We start from the raw sequence: 16,426 nt of genomic DNA, 5'->3' as shown, positions 1-16,426 counted from the left end.
AGTGTGATCTTCGTGTGATGTCAACGTCACATTCATAAAGCCAAAAATTCCACCAACACACATTCAGGAAGAAAAAAAAAAAAGCCAGACACGTGCTTGTTTGTTTTCATTAATTAATATATTTTCTGCATTAAAGTTAACATAGTTTTCTTTTGTGCCACCCTTTTAATTTTTTTTTCTCAGTAAGTATTTGATATTTTTGTTATATTGACATGAGTAAAATTTTAAGACTGTCTCTTGCAATAAATATCATAAAATAATAGAGCTTCACATAATAAATATTTTTGTACAACAACAAAAACAATTTGAACAGATTTTCTTAACCAAAATAGCCAGAAGGCCTCTTTTTTGAGCATACAATGTACACAAAATAAATGGGAGCATGAGGGAAGAGAAACACATTCCATGTGGAGAGACGAGAGGAAAAACAAATACTATGAGATGGATGTGCTTGTGTTAATGCAACATAAGCATGGAGGAGGTTTTTAGTGTTTTCTAGCAACCGGTAATTCAAAAAAAAAAGAAAGAAAAAAGATACCTGCAGGTAACAGCTACATCATTGCCCTAAAAATAAGCAGGGTTTCTCAAACTGAGGCACAGGGGCCAAGAATGGGTCCTAAATGTCAAATTGGAGTTGTGATCTTTTGTATTACATTTTTGTATAGTTCCGAGGAGACATTGGCAGCGGGCTGAGTTTGAGAAATCATGTTGAAAAATAAGCAAGGTTTTCCAAACTGAGGATCAGGGGCATAGAATGGGTCCCATTTTTAGGGGACAGGCCCCAAATGTCAAATTGGAGTTGCATTCTTTTGCATTAGTTTGGTTTGAGTTGCCGGGACCAAGTTTTTTTTTATTGAATAAATCGATATTTAATAGATTTTCCTTTTCGAGCCCAACATCGATTCATAAACCCATGAATCGGTCATTCAAATTTCATTTTCCCCATAAATTCTGAAAAAAAAAAATATTTGAATTGCAGGCCATTTTTTAAAAATCTTACCGTTTTCTTGAAATTTACTGTTCACGTGTTACTTTCTTTGACAAACTAAATCATTTGACCAATTACTGCCTCCGCAAAATTGACTTTGGAATTTATATTTGTGGAGTTTTTATCATGTCCTTGACATTTAAGAAGAATTGATGCTCCATAATTAATCAATATTGAAGTGAATTGAATCAAATTGGGAAAAAAATGACACAAACTGAAGTCTTGTGAATCATTTCAGAAAATTCAAATCGATACCCAGCCCTAGAAATGATGCTAAAAATGAGCAGCATTTCCCAAAATGACAGTCACAGGGCAAGCATGGGTCCCATTTCTGGGCTCGAACCCATATGTCAATTTGGAGTTGTGTTCTTTTGCATTGTACATTTTGAATTGATATTAGCAGGAGAGCGTGAATGGCGGGGGGGGGATTAGTTTCAGAAACCCTGCTTTGAAAAGACACTCCTTCACAGGAAAAAAACGGAAGTAAAACGATACAGAAATGGGAGAAGAGACTCGAGGAAAGACATAGGAGCGGTTAAGGCAAACACTGGTGTGTAAAATAAAAACATGGTCCTGAACCAGAAAAATAACTTTTCAAATCGAGTGGTTTTTCTTCGAGGGAAGACGGGCGGGAGGTGCTTGCTAGATTTTCTGTCATCATTGTCTGTGGTGGTGGTTGTTGGGGGGAAGGGGGGGGGGGGCGATCAGGAGGGTTTCTCCTGGTTCTGCGGGGCCCAGCTCTCCAGTTTGCAGTACACAGTGTTGGAGTTTTTGCACCGGCAGCCGGGCCTCCGCACCCGGTCGTAGCATCCCTGGCAAGCCTTCAGGCAGCCCTTGACCGGCGGGTAGCACAGCAGGCAGGGGAAGAGTACCGACATTAATCCCATGCACAGGAAGCGCGAGCAGCAGTGCGAGTGCGAGGGCGAGCAGGGGTGGTCGGCGCACGAGTCCCCCTCGTCGTCGTTGGAGCAGTGGTAGAAGATGCCCTTGACCAGGCACATGCACGTGCCGTGCTCCAGCGCGCTCTCCGCCGAGCAAAGGCACTGGCCGTTGCACGCCAGGCACGAGGGCAAGCTGCGGGGGGCCGTGCACTCGCCGCACTTGCATTTGCCGCAACGTTCGCAGATGAATTGGTGGCCGGCGGCGGAGGGGGGCGGCGCCGCCCCTTTGGCCGGGCCCGAGAAGTCCGATTTGCCCTTGAGCGGCCCCTGGTGCAAGTGGGGACCCGAGTTGGGGCCCGCTACCGGCCCTTTGGCTTTGGGCTGAGTCCGAACGGGCCGCGAGTTGAGTCTGGCGGGCGGCGAGCGCGCCAGGAGTCCCTGCTCGGAGGAGGCGCTGCTGTTGCTCCCCGAGCTGGCGGCGCTCCCCGTGCTGGTAGAGCGGCTCAGAACCGGCACCCGGACCCCACCGCCGCCGCCCCAATGGTGGCCGCCCACCACCACCCCTGCGGACGGCCGGTGCTCATAGTTGTTGTTCACATTGACCAGGATGACCTCGTGAGTCCTCTCCTGCTTGTCGTGCGGCCGCGGCGGCATGCGGGGCACGGGCGGGCGGCGCGCCACCGACGGCCCCTCCGTGTACTCGTTGCTGGAGCGGATGGCCTTGATCTGGTCCAGGGAGAGGATGGCTGCATGCTGGAACTCCCGCTCGTAATCCGACCTCTGGCGGCTCTCGAGGGAAGGCTGCTGGATCACCACTAATGAACCGCCGGGGCCATGTTGACTTTGGAGCTCCATCTGGGGGGATCACCACTTCCGACATTCACCGTGGACCTGGCATGCATCGGAAAACCTGCGCAAACGGGAGGAGTTGGTCAGTTAGGGTTAAGTCGTAGTCAAATGCTTGAGTATCTTTTAACCATTAAGTCATATTTTGACCAAAAAACAGTTGGGTCAAAAATAACCTAACTATGGATCAAAAATAACCTAACTATGGGTCAAAAATGGATCGATCCTCTATTTGGGTCGATTTGACCCTACTTCCAGTCAAGAAATGGGTCTTTCAGTGTAAAACAACTCAAAAATATTGGTCAGATCATTTACTTGGGTCAAAATCAGATCATTTATTTGGGTCAATTTTGACCCAAGTAAATGATCTGACCAATATTTTTGAGTTGTTTTACATTAAAAAGAACAATTTCTTGACTCAAAGTTGGGTCAAATTGACCCATAAAGTGGATCGGTCCATTTTTGATCCATAATTGGGTTACTTTTGACCACCTCTGCTAAAATCGGCTACATCCCACACATCATTCAGTTCTACCTCTGATTTTTTTTTTTTGCTTTTTGGAGAAAAAAAATACAAGTGTACCGTACCCTTATCAGCACTCACTTTGTATTGCAATTTCTATGCTTTCTATGGTGTCCTTGAGGGCCCAAAAAGGGTGCAGCTACTATAAAAAAAAAAAAAAAAAAAAACACTATTACACTCACTCCTGCTTATTAAAACGACTTATGTAGTGATAATAGTAAAAAAAAATACATTTCTTTAGCTCGTTATTTCAAGATTTCAGTTCAGGCCGCACTGAAATTGTGACCTCTTTGATTTAACATTAGTCGTTCAGCATTGTGTCGTTTTCATTGTGGCGACAACAGCCGATTTCCCTTGTGGGAAATTGTCGTTCACCAGAAATCGACTAACAAGACTACTCTACCCTCTAATAACCCCCCCCCCATCCTCACCCCAATACGCACGCATTGCAAAAAGTCCACCGGGGGCCCGCTAGCAAACACTTCCCCTCGCTCATTTACATCTCTATGACTAGTTAACATTTAAATGCAAGCGCGGCCACGAAATGAGGACAGCGACTAAATGAGCCGCCTCGCTTAGTATTCTCGCACGCACCCCCACTGGAAAGTAGGGGGGAAAAGGCTTTTGAAGGAAATGGTGAAGAAAAAACAACAACAACAAAAGGCCTCAAGGTCAAAGTGAGTTGTGAAAAACACTTTGAAAATGTCACTGGTCGCTTAAAACGCCGTTTAAACAACTTTTTAAAAGATAAAACCACCAAAAATACCAGCAAGTATTTGTTATTCATTATCATGTGTATTTTCCTCCCAAACAACTTTGACAATTTTACATACTCTCCATGGCCCACGCTCCTTATTTTCCCCCACGAATCAACGACACGCACTTTTTTTTTTTTGCTCATTTCAAACAAACTTTTATGACAATTTTTGGACACCTGGCGTCAATCTGCGCGTGCGCATTGAGCGTTTTTGTCAAACATTAACGAAGTAAATTTGCACCTAAAGCCTGCGTTGCATGCAAATAGGAAAAGTTATGAATGAAAACGAGCGCCGTTTCTGGGGGAGGGAGGAGGGGGGGAGGGGTGTTTGTGTTCAGGCAACAGCCACCGAAGGACGCATGCATGCACGCGTGGAACCTCCACCAAGGAGGAAAAAAACTCCCTTCAACATCGACTTTGTGCGCTTTTAAACCCATCAAAGCCCGCGCGGGAGGCTTAAAAGTGCTGCAAAAGTGTTTTAAAAAGTGCGCTAACCCCGAAGGTGCGGCGCAAAATTGCGTGAAAATAACTTTAAAACTGTTATTTACCTATATGCAAGCGTCCATGGGTTCGAATCCATCAAGCAGGCAGCCTACCGAGAGTCCATCCAGAAAAGAAGCGTGTTGTCCCCCACGCAAATCGAACGCGGAATATTCACAGCCTGCTAATCCAAGTGCGTGTATCCCGTTTGCGGCGTTAATTCCCTTGTTTTTACGTCAAGTTCCCGTGCGTAAAGAAAGAGAGAAAAAAAAGCGAGTACATCCAAAAGCCCCTCTGCACACATGCACAGCTGCGCACTTTTTACACGGACGAGAGGCAGGCCGATCTCCGGCCAGGACCGAGCCGAGTCGGAGTCCGTGCGTGGAAGTGTGAGAGAAGTGAGCGCAAAGTGGAGAAAAGTGGGGGGCGAGCGTTAAATGGGCGAAAAGACGAAGGGAGTTAGGTCCAAAGCGGGTGCTCCTGCGGCGTACGGGCGCTCTGAGGCGTCAAGGCTGGCTTTGGCTCGCCTCCCTTCTTCCCTGCTCGTTTGCTTGCTTGCTTGGTGCTTGGCGGGCCTGTGAGCTCTGAATGAATGAGGCCGGGGGGGCCCCGCAGTGTTTGCTGCAGCACAAGGCACCTCCCACTGGCCATTGAGGCCCCTGAAAAAGGATACATCGCATCCGCTCCTGATTCATTGGGCAGATGTGCTGAAGCCGTTAAGGTGGACCGGAGCGTTTCCGCTCTTGTGGCTTTGGTGAATAATCAAGTGACGCACTGTGACGCAACACGTTTTCTTTTCTATTTTTTTTTTTACGGCCCATTCTCGGTGCTTTTGTCATTTTTTGGTAAGAAAGACTCATCAGGGGAACTTACTGTACTAGAACATGTTGTGAAAACATGTTGCTAAGTGACCCATGCGGAATCACCATTACTCAACATTCGCATTTACATGAGGTCAGTTTGAATCAAACAACATCCAGTTTGTCACTTAAACAAATGTTTAATTTGTATTAATTAGTAGTAAATTCAAATAGAAAACATTATTATATATATATATATATATATTTTTTACATCAATTCTTAAAAACACAAATAAATTACAAATTAAATATTTTTGGAGAAAAAAAGACAAAAGTGGACATAATTCATTAAGATGAAATATTTATATTGGGTTCCTTTTTATAATTATTGAATCATTGATTACTACACATTTTTATATTTACAATGAAAAGCGTTTATTAATTTGAAAATAATCATGGAAAAATATATTCTAAATAAAGAAACACTTTAAAAAATCAGGTAAAAACTCAATAATTTATTAATTTCACAAGACGTTACCAATTAAGAGTGAATCGAAGGCCTACAAATTAAAAAATATATATTTCAATTGTACATACATTGAATGCGTAGACTAATTACAAATAAAATACATTGAAAACAACAATAAAAATAAAGTGAGTAAATAAAACAATGTCTATAGTTTAAATATGGAAAGTGTAAACTATCTATGCTACTTTAATTACTGTACTTAAGTAGATTTTTTATTAAACACCTTGAAAAATGACACATCCTTAAGAATATTATTTTATTTGAATATTATGCAGGTGTACCTGTTTGACACATCATTATTATTATGATTCTAGTTTTGCACACGTGTACAATATGAACGTTCTGTATCCCAGCGGAATGCCTGCTGCAACTCACATCAGTTCCGGTCCACCTTAAAAAAACAAGAAGCGCGGGGGAGGGGTGAGTAGGAAAAGCCCCCACCCCACTTCACCCCCCCCCGCGCCCGCCACTCCGCTCAGCCCCTCCCCCACCCGTGTCCCCGACTGACTGCTTTGATTGGTGTCGCGGATGCGCTACATCCGGATCCATGAGAAAAGGGGAAGTTCAATACAAAGTCAATGGGGAGGCCATTCAAATGGAACAATCCATACGGGAGGGAAGAAGGGGCCTCCCTCCCGTATGCTGCTCGACCTCGACACAACACATAGAGACAGTCATAAAAAGAATACTTAAAGAGTTGCTGAGAGTTTTGAGCAGGTTTAGTGACTGATGGGAGTTGCTGTTGCTGCTTTAGAAAGCGACAGATGGCCGCCAGCGTCGCCATTAGGGCGACCTGGACGGACTGGACACAAAATGGAGGACCGCGGAGGAAAGCGTCAGTCGCAAGAGGCAGATGGCTTCGTCTCATAGGACATTGATTGTCTCTCTCTCTTTTTCTTAAATTTAAATACATGCATAGATATTTCATAGGAAGTACACAATATAGATGTTTAAGATTTTATTTTGCATCCATTTATTGATTTCTCAATTTTAAAAATATAGTCAAAATGTTGTTATAAAAATCCATGCATTTGAGATTTAAAAATAAATAAATATAAGAATCTGACTCATTACAAGCTCCAAAAATGTGTACATGACTTTAGTTTTTCACAATGCCCATGTAGAAAATAAAAAATAAGTCATCTCACTGCATTATTAACGTCCGTTTCTCTTTTTTATTTCAATTTGAAAACCAAGATTTTGGATATGCGAGGATTATGCCCATATAATTTTTTCTAGTTAAAAAACAAACCAAAAAACGCCCTGAGCAAAATTATATGTACTGTTTATATAAACATATTTAACCCCCCAACTCCCCAAGAGAAGACACAACCAAAAACACAAAATCCATTTATTGCAATGTTGCTTTCAATATAAATAGGCGATGCATTTTCATTTCAGAGAGGCCAAGGGCGGCATGGCTCAGTGGTTGTCTCCCAACTAAGACAATATAAGATTTAAAAAAAATTGACATTTTAATTAAAAAAAAAAAAAAGTGTTTATTTTTTTTTTTACAAACGGTGAAAAATACTTATTTGTTTATATGCCCTTGTTTATTAAAAAATATTTTTGATAATATTTTGTTGGGCAGCGCCGACCACTGGTGTATGAACAAGTGTGTGAATGGGTAAATGTGAGGCTATATAAAAAGCAGCCCATATTACCATTTTACCGTGATTATTGAACGTTAAATAATCCATGATGATGGAATTTTTATAGTTGATGTGACCATATGTTTGACTGCTGGATGATGTCGTTTACATGATGGGACGACTTGGAGCCAGCAAATGATGGCAAGCAAAAAAAAAAAAATAGACATCAAAGGGGGGGCAGAAAAGAAGGCGGGGTGACGAAGGCGTTGGCGCTCCGCTGCTGGTAGGCGACGTAGGACTGGACCAGGGAGTCGGGGACGCGCGGCCTCACGGCGGCGAGGGCGCTCTGGAAGTGCCTGGCGTCCACGTGCTCGGCTTTCATGTCCTCCTGCAGGGCCAGCAGGGCGGCCTCTCGGCATACTGCTGTTATCTGGGGCAGGAAGCACACGCGCACACACATGCACGGTCACGTGGGCAGTCATAGTGAGAGGCCAATCGAAGTTAGTGACACAATTGTTATCAAGCGAATAGCTAAGCACGTGAAACGTGACGTAGGGCACATGGCGCAAACTCTGACCCTGGGGCTATTTGCAGCCTGCAGCTCATCTAAAATCTAATAAATAGACACAAAAAAAAGAGGTAAGTAGATCATTGATTTTAAAATATTTGACATTTTCATTAAACTCATTCACTCCCAGACAGTTTCAGTGAAGCAACCCCCTTCGCTCCCGGCTGTTTTACTGCATTTTGACTGATTTTGCAAGGCCCACAGAATATTGTGTTCTATTGCTATCAAAACACGGAACCTAGCAAAAGAAAGATTAGAGTCTCTTCTTTCATCAGAAAAAAAGTATATTTGAATCTGTTTACGTTTTGCAGCAATTATTATTAGAAAAATAGCTACGTTTCATCATTATTCACAAATATGTTTAAAACATTGGAGAAAAAAGCTTTTTTGCAACATGGCCCTGGTTGATCACTTATACTCTGATGCCACCTGTTGGCCAGTTTTGTAATTACTACCATTGTTTCAACCGTTCTCTGCAGTTCATAGGCTGTATCAAAGTCTTTTGTATGCTCTAGTATCCAAAAACATAAAACATTTCTAAATATGTTTTTGGGACATTGGTAATATTGAAAATAGAACGTATTTATACGTGGTTGGGAGCAAATGAGTTCAAATGTATTTTTTTTATTATTTTTACAAAAGGTGAAAAATACTGATTTGTTTATATGCCCTTGTTTATAAAATATTATTTTATTATTTTTGGGCTATATTTTTAATAAATTGATGTCATCTTCATAGACACCTCTGATCTGCGCATGGATTTTTTTTGTAAGTGGACGGAATTCTGTTTTTGCGCTCAGGCCAAAGCCATGTCTAAAATAAAAGTATTGTTTGGCACCATCTTGTGGCATCTTTGTGTAAAGCAACTATGTTGAAGTGAGGGAAGATAAATCTGTTTTCAGTCCCGCCCCCACAAAAAAACTGCGTTTTTCCGCCGTCTTATAGCATCTTTTGGAAATTGCAATTCTTTTTGGGTGGACTTAAATTCCTCACGGATTTTTTGTGATAGTTAATTTTGTAAGAAAAAAATGGTATATCAAAATTTAAAGGTGTCATTTGATGAGAATAAAATGCTACATTTAAAGAAAAGTACAGTAACATATTTTCGAGAATAAAGTCATTTTCGTGACTAGAAAAATCGGTACGAATCAATCAAAGTGACAGAAATAAACAAAAATGAGTTAGCCAGATTCAAACTAGAGGTTGCCACTAACTTCTTGCAAATCTAAATGTCACTCTCCATGTACGAAAAGCATTGATTGCTGGTGTTGGACTTGCGGGACTGCACTTGAGCTCCTCTCTGGAGCGTAGCATTCCGCCCGCCGGTGTCCTCTGAAGGTGGACTTGATCTAACGGGATTATGTCTGCTTCCAAAGCAGCCCCCCCGTCACTCAAATATGTGTTGAGGCAACATTTGGGATGTGGCCGTGTCTAAAGTGCAAACACGGCCTCTTTGCTTTGAATTACACGCATTTAGGACAGCGGCTCTCAAACTTTGCGGGTCCAGGGACCCCTTTGCAGGCCAGAATTTTCTCCAAGGACCCCCTTATAACCCTAACGCTAATCAAACATTGCTAAAGTCAGCTTGACGAAAAAGTCTCATTCCAGGAATTGAAGAGGAAGTCAGCAATTTTGGTATGATGCAGTCATTTTGCTTTTATATATAAATTGCAATTATATTTTTTTATATCCGTTTTTATTTTCACTTGTATTGACTTTATTTAGTCATTTATTTATGTTTTAATTGTGACCGTTTTGGTAGTATTTCCGGTGAATTCTGTGGGCGAAAGATTTTGCCCAACTTGAAACCAACTTTGCAATTTTGGGCCACGTTGACATGTCAAGTGCTGTTACAGACACGCAACATCTGAACGCGATGAAAACAAAAACTGCGACCGGAAAATATTGGTCGACGTACGGTTACGATTCAACTAAAGACAGGCGGCATCGGCTCGTTGTTGAAAGCTCATTGAGGTTCAAATCTGCTTCGTTTGCTCCCTTGGAAGCGCTCGGGCCAAGCTAGCATTGCGCACTCGGTTCAGGACAGGTGCTTCGCAGATGTCAGGATGTGAGGTCCACTGACCCCCCCACCCCCTTCCATCCCTTCGTCTTCTGTTTCCAGCGACATGATTTAGGAAGGATAAACACACGAGGCCGGGCTCATTTCAAGCGAGGATTTCCCATCATTCAAACAATTTCGGGGGGTTGGAGGGGTTGAGGGGGGGTGAGGGGGGGGTCAGTAAACTGTCAGTAATAATGATTCCAAACAATGAAGGCAATGTGTATGCCGGCAGAAGAACGGGACGTGTGGAACCAAGTGATCCAGTTTTTTACCGCAACATCCCTAAACAGGAAAATATCATCTTAACAAGTTTCTCGTACCCTGAACTTGAAAGTCCGTGGACAGTTTGTGTCTGTATCTCATTTGGGGATATCAAAAGTTGCTATTTGGAGGTAAAAAGCCGCCCACCCTCATTGAGCTTCCTTTTAACACGTCCTCAATAGGGTTGAAGTCAGGGGAAAATGGTAGCAGTCATGCCATTGCAGCCAGACGTTAACTGTTAAGAAGACAACGAGCACATGGAAATGCTGAATGCTAAGATTTGAATGCACGTGTTTATGAAGTCAATTGACAGATAGACGATGTGACAGTTATTATTACATTTTTAATTGTAGCTAAATGACAAATGAATAAAAAGAAAACTTGAACTGCAATCTGCCTAAAGTGAGATTTAATCATTTCAGAAAAATTATAATCCATTTCCTGATATGATAGTCAGTTGGTATGCATGTATATTAGTTAGCATAACAGCCATGGATATGTTTACAATGTACAGTCAGAGGTGGGATTTGAACCTGCAACCTCCTGCTTACTGGACTTTACCAACTGCGCCAGCGAGAAGTAGCAGTCAGCTGGCAATGATGACCAGTTGTAAGTATGGAAATTGTTGTGGCAAGTGAGTCAGTCCCATTGAGAATGAATGGGAAAAAGTTATTTAATGTTAAATTGTATGAATACTTTAAGTAATGTGGAATCAGACCATATAGACCGTGGGAGGCGTGAATTTTTGAAGCAAGTTTAAATTTGAACAATGTAAATCAGAAGTATTATCTAAGGGTTGTTAAAAATCACAAAATTAATATCATAGCAGGAAATTCTCATTTGGAAACTTATTTTGACGATCAGCGCACTCCACATTATTCTAGCCAAAAGCTCGCTAACAACAATTTTCCAGTTACTGAACATTGCATGTCAAAACAATCATGTTGATTCCGGTGATGAAATCCGTCTAATATTGAGATTGTCAGCAAATAAACAAGCCATCGAGCGCAAGATTCAGTGACTATCGAGGCCTCCGTCACAGACGTTTAGTGTTTAACTGGAAGCAGCACAGAAGCGCTTACTGTTCACGTGGCTCTTTTTCGCCTCGTCATCAAAAAAAGAAGGAAAAAAAAAAAACGCCGCCGTAGACTCGCTATCGGGCCAACGTTTTGGATCTCGAGTCAGCAGATTTGCGAACTGAGAGCCACTTGATGATTAGCTCGGCCCCTCATTTGCTTCCCCTTCGCACAGCCAGAAGCTGACGGGAGCACATCAGCCTGCCGCACTGCATCAAGACTTCAAACTTTAAGTGATTGCCGACATATTTCATGCCACGGAAATGAAAAATCCATCTGCATTGCAATGATGAAAAAAAAAAAATGGTAAAAAGCAAGACTCGTTTGTCTGGCCTGTCACGAGTCAGCACTTTTAGCCATCGGAAATCTTATGTATTCAGATTTGATATCGATGTGGATCATTGTAGACGTCCATCCATCCATCCATCCCAAATAGACATATTTTCCATTTTTAAGTCCATGTATTTGTTTAAGGAAGGAAGGAAGAGAAGGTAGGGCGGAAAGGAAGGAAGGAGGGTGGTCAGGAAGGAAAAGATGGAATAAGCAGGTCTTGTGGAAAGAAGGCAGGAAAGGAAGGAACCAATGAAAGAAGGAAGGAAGTAGGGCAGGAAGGAGGAAAGGGGGAAAGGAATATAAGGAGGAAAGGCACAGAAGGAAGGAAGGAAGGAAGGAGGAAAGGAACATAAGAAGGAAAGGCACAGAAGGAAGGAAGGAAGGAAGGAAGGAAGGAGGAAAGGAACATAAGGAGGAAAGGCACAGAAGGAAGGAAGGAAAATATGGCAGAAAATAAACCGGTCTTTGTGGAAAGAAGGCAGGAAAAGAAGGTCAAATGAAAGAAGGAAGGAAGGAAGGAAGGAAGGAAGGAAGGAAGGAAGGAAGGAGGAAAGGAACATAAGGAGGAAAGGCACAGACGGAAGGAAGGAAGGAAGGAAGGAAGGAAGGAAGGAGGAAAGGAACATAAGGAGGAAAGGCACAGAAGGAAGGAAGGAAAATATGGCAGAAAATAAACCGGTCTTTGTGGAAAGAAGGCAGGAAAAGAAGGTCAAATGAAAGAAGGAAGGAAGGAAGGAAGGAAGGAAGGAAGGAAGGAAGGAGGAAAGGAACATAAGGAGGAAAGGCACAGACGGAAGGAAGGAAGGAACATAAGGAGGAAAGGCACAGACGGAAGGACGGAAGGAAGGAAGGAAGGAGGAAAGGAACATAAGGAGGAAAGGCACAGAAGGAAGGAAGGAAAATATGGCAGAAAATAAACCGGTCTTTGTGGAAAGAAGGCAGGAAAAGAAGGTCAAATGAAAGAAGGAAGGAAGGAAGGAAGGAAGGAAGGAAGGAAGGAAGGAAGGAAGGAAGGAAAAGATGCCAAACAATAAGCAGGTTTGAGGACAGGCAGGAAAGATGGAAGTAAAGAAATGAAGGAAGATCGTTAAATAGAATAATTAAATATGGGGTTCCACAGGGGTCATTATTGAAACCACTTTATTGTGTACATCAATGGCTTTGTTAAATCTACAAAAGTTCTCCACAAAGTCTTGCTTGTGGATGACACGCGCCTCTTTTTGGCCCACAAGAGCCCATTTGGACTGAACCAAATGAAAAACAAAGCACTTAATGCAATTCATATTCCACAAACACAATATTGTTCAAAAGACAAGTGGGGGTGCAAGAAAAATGTTCACTTGACTTTCCTATGTTGGGCCCAGCATGTGGCTGCAATATTGTCAGGTGTGTTTGTGTAAGCTCACTTTGTACGCTTCCCTCCCATGATTGGCTATCGCGTTACCATTTTGCTGCCTTTTGCATTTCTGACGCGCGCTCATTAAAATGTCACTTTGTCTTATCCTACGAGGTTAACGGGACCGCACATACAGCGGCCGGCCTACTGTAGTACATCACCACACGCACGCACGCACGCACACGGAGTGTGTACATGACGCGTGCGCTCGAGCGTGCTGATTTAGGGGCGCAGTGGCGGCTCAAAGCGGGAATGTGCGTGCGCGCCGTTGAGCAGCCGAGCAGAAAGGCCGCCGCTGTGCATCCGGGGCAGCGCGATGGCCGCGAGGCGCACCGGCGTCTGCGCGTGCACACACGCACAAACACGCACACACACGCCCGTGCCATAACCCCCTTCAAATGTCCTCCCCTGTCACAACGCTGAAATGTTACGCTGACTCTGCCAATGCGGAGTCCAACGAGCTCCATTTTCTTGGCTTTTCTTTTACTTTTTTTCTTTCGCCAAATTGGACTGAGCAGAAAGTTAAAATTTAAATAAAACTTAAAAAAGAAAAAGAAAAAAAGATTGCTTGCATTGTGTCTGAGCAACAAATAAAATGATTAAAAACATTGAATAAAAAAAAAAGACAATATAAATGAAAAATAAATTACTTTACTTTGCTTGAACACGAAGCTAGAGTTAGCTGAGGACGCTACAAAAATAATTTTCTTCACTTTCCTGAAAGCCACTGCAATTTATTTGAAGTAAAAAAAACAACAAATGTTTGTGATTAATTTGTAGAAAGTATATAAAACCATAACATATTTTTCTTTTTAAAAAGCTGTTATGCCTTCTCTTAAATTTGATGAAGTTGCTATAAAGTAAATTGCTACTAAATTAAATAATAACCTAATTCAATTTAACTAAAAATAAAGTTAAAAGTCATTTACCTAAAAATTAATTGCACTAGTTTTAGTAAGTTCAAACAATATTTTTTCCCTCATTTTCTGAAGCTGCTACGTCTTCTCTCACGTTATTATAAAGTAAACTGTTGTTGAGGAAAAACAATATAATAAAACAATAAATACATTCTAAAAATGTACAAAATATTATGGAAAATTTTAATTTTCTTGTGCATGTAGCTAAAATGATACTAGTGAGTTAGTAAGTCAAATTGATTCAATAAACAAATTAACAAAATATTTGTAATTTATTTGTCCCAACCCTCAACAAAAAATACAATAAAATACAAAAAAAATCAAATTAAATAAAACAGAAACTAAATATGCTGAAGCTGCTACCCACTAGAAAGCAATAAATGCTACCAAAGGAAATAAAAAATAATAATTTATAAAATGTTTTTACGAAGCTAAAGTGAGAGTAGCATACGATTTAGTTTTTTGAAATGTATTTTTTATGTGAAGCTGCTATGCCCCCCCCCCCCCCCTCCCACAGTCCCGTGCTCCACAAAGGTTGTCGCTGGCCTACCTGCCCAAAATAAGCCCTTCCCCCTTGGGGCTGCTAAGAAAAAAAAAAAAAAACGCGAGTGGCTAATCGCGTCAGGCAGCACATACATACAGACTTAAAATCAGTCTGGTGTACTTTTCTGGCTTCCTCCGGCAACAAAAGGCGCTCAGTGAGCGTATCAGACAGCCTTAATGAAGTGCCTGTGAGCAGCACATCCACTCTGTGTGTGTGTGTGTGTGTGTGTGTTTACTATCAATCCGCCCTTGTGTCTACAGCCGGCGACGTCCAGTCCTCCCCCCCGCTGCTTGCCTCACCCTTGCACACAATCGCTCACATTTACAGCAGCGAGGACGGAGGAAGGTGGCAGGAAGTCGCTCGTGTGCACGTCTCGAGTCTGAACCTCGGAGTGTCCAGCAACCCCAGCGGATTCACACATTAGCTACTTGGTCCAGAAATGGATGGCATCTTTCTGTTATTAAATGACAAGCTAAACGGATGGATTGATGGATGGATGGAACACGCGGCCGTCCAAAAATAAAAAGAGTTTGATCTTCCAGAAAAAGCCAAAGAGGAAGCATCTGCACGGCCTGCTGCTCCAACACAAACAGTGTTGTAGAGAGGGAGGGAAGAAGGGAGGGAGTGAGAGAAAGGGAGCGAGAGAGAGAGAGAGGGAGAGAGAGAGGGGAGAAAGAGAAAAAGAGGCGGGAGAGAGAGCGAGGGAGGGAGAGGGAAAGCGAGAGAGAATGTGAGAGGGAAAGAGAAGGTGAGAGGGAGAGAGAGAGAAAAAGAAAAAAAGAGAGAGACGGAGAGGAGGAGAGAGAGAGAGAAAGAAAAGGAAAGAAAGAAAGAGAGAGAGAGAAAGGGAGAGAGAAAGAGAGAGAGTGAGGGAGTGGGAGAGAAAGAGAACGGGAGAGAGAGAGCGAGAGAGAAATAAAGAGAGAGAGAGAGAAATAAAGAGAGAGAGAGAGAAAAGTTAGAGAAAGAGAGAGTGAGGGAGTGGGAGAGAAAGAGAGGGAGAGAGAATGGGAGAGGGAGGGAGAGAGAGAGAGAAAGAAAAGAAAGAGAAACAAAGAGAGCGAGAGAGAAATAAAGAGAGAGAGAGAAATAAAGAGAGAGAGAGAAAAAGTTAGAGAAAGAGAGAGTGAGGGAGTGGGAGAGAAAGAGAGGGAGAGAGAGCGGGAGAGGGAGGGAGAGAGAGAGAGAAAGAAAAGAAAGAGAAACAAAGAGAGAGCGAGAGAGAAATAAAGAGAGTGAGAGAAATAAAGAGAGAGAGAGAAAAGTTAGAGAAAGAGAGAGTGAGGGAGTGGGAGAGAAAGAGAGGGAGAGAGAGCGGGAGAGGGAGGGGGAGAGAGAGAGAAAGAAAAGAAAGAAACAGAGAGAGAGCGAGAGAGAAATAAAGAGAGTGAGAGAGAAGTAAAAAGAGAGAGAGAGAGAAAAGTTAGAGAAAGAGAGAGTGAGGGAGTGGGAGAGAAAGAGAGGGAGAGAGAGCGGGAGAGGGAGGGGGAGAGAGAGAGAGAAAAGTTAGAGTAAGAGAGAGTGAGGGAGTGAGAGAAAGAGAGGGAGAGAGAGCGGGAGAGGGAGGGGGAGAGAGAGAGAAAGAGAGAGAGAGTGTGAGAGGGAAAGAGAAGGTGAGAGGGAGAGAGAGAGAGAGAGAAAAAGAGAGAGAGGGAGGAGAGAGAGAGAGAAAGAAAAGAAAAGGAAAGAAAGAAAGAGAGAGAGAGAAAGTTAGAGAAAGAGAGAGAGTGAGGGAGTGGGAGAGAAAGAGAGGGAGAGAGAGCGGGAGAGGGATGGGGAGAGAGAGAGAAAGAAAAGAAAGAAAGAGAAACAGAGAGAGACCGAGAGAGAGGGAGAGAGAGCGAGAGAGAGCGATAGAGAAATAAAGAGAGAG

At 42.7% G+C, this 16,426-nt stretch overlaps 2 protein-coding genes across 2 annotated transcripts in view; both read right to left on the bottom strand.

The window, feature by feature from the left end:
* Positions 1-96: 96 nt before the first annotated feature.
* spry1 (sprouty homolog 1, antagonist of FGF signaling (Drosophila)) lies at positions 97-5,158 on the bottom strand. Its single transcript, XM_077578297.1, has 2 exons — positions 4,544-5,158; positions 97-2,779 (listed from the first exon to the last, which is right to left on the bottom strand). Exon 2 carries the CDS (start codon positions 2,722-2,724, stop codon positions 1,693-1,695), a length of 1,032 nt encoding a protein of 343 aa, XP_077434423.1. The 5' UTR covers positions 2,725-2,779; positions 4,544-5,158; the 3' UTR covers positions 97-1,692.
* Positions 5,159-6,791: 1,633 nt separating this feature from the next.
* Positions 6,792-16,426, bottom strand: part of afg2a (AAA ATPase AFG2A) — a 105,273-nt gene continuing 95,638 nt past the window's right edge. Inside the window, exon 17 of the mRNA XM_077577350.1 lies at positions 6,792-7,826. Within this exon, the coding sequence (XP_077433476.1) occupies positions 7,623-7,826 (204 nt within the window). The 3' untranslated portion in view covers positions 6,792-7,622. The remainder of the gene's footprint in view (positions 7,827-16,426) is intronic.

This window comes from Vanacampus margaritifer, chromosome 10 (genome assembly GCF_051991255.1).
Source record: "Vanacampus margaritifer isolate UIUO_Vmar chromosome 10, RoL_Vmar_1.0, whole genome shotgun sequence".
NCBI lineage: Eukaryota > Metazoa > Chordata > Actinopteri > Syngnathiformes > Syngnathidae > Vanacampus > Vanacampus margaritifer.
This window is presented reverse-complemented; position numbering and strand designations above follow the sequence as displayed.

Bases quoted from the DNA above. Each gene is read 5' to 3' on its own strand.
- spry1 (XM_077578297.1), bottom strand. From the start codon at position 2,724: ATGGAGCTCCAAAGTCAACATGGCCCCGGCGGTTCATTAGTGGTGATC.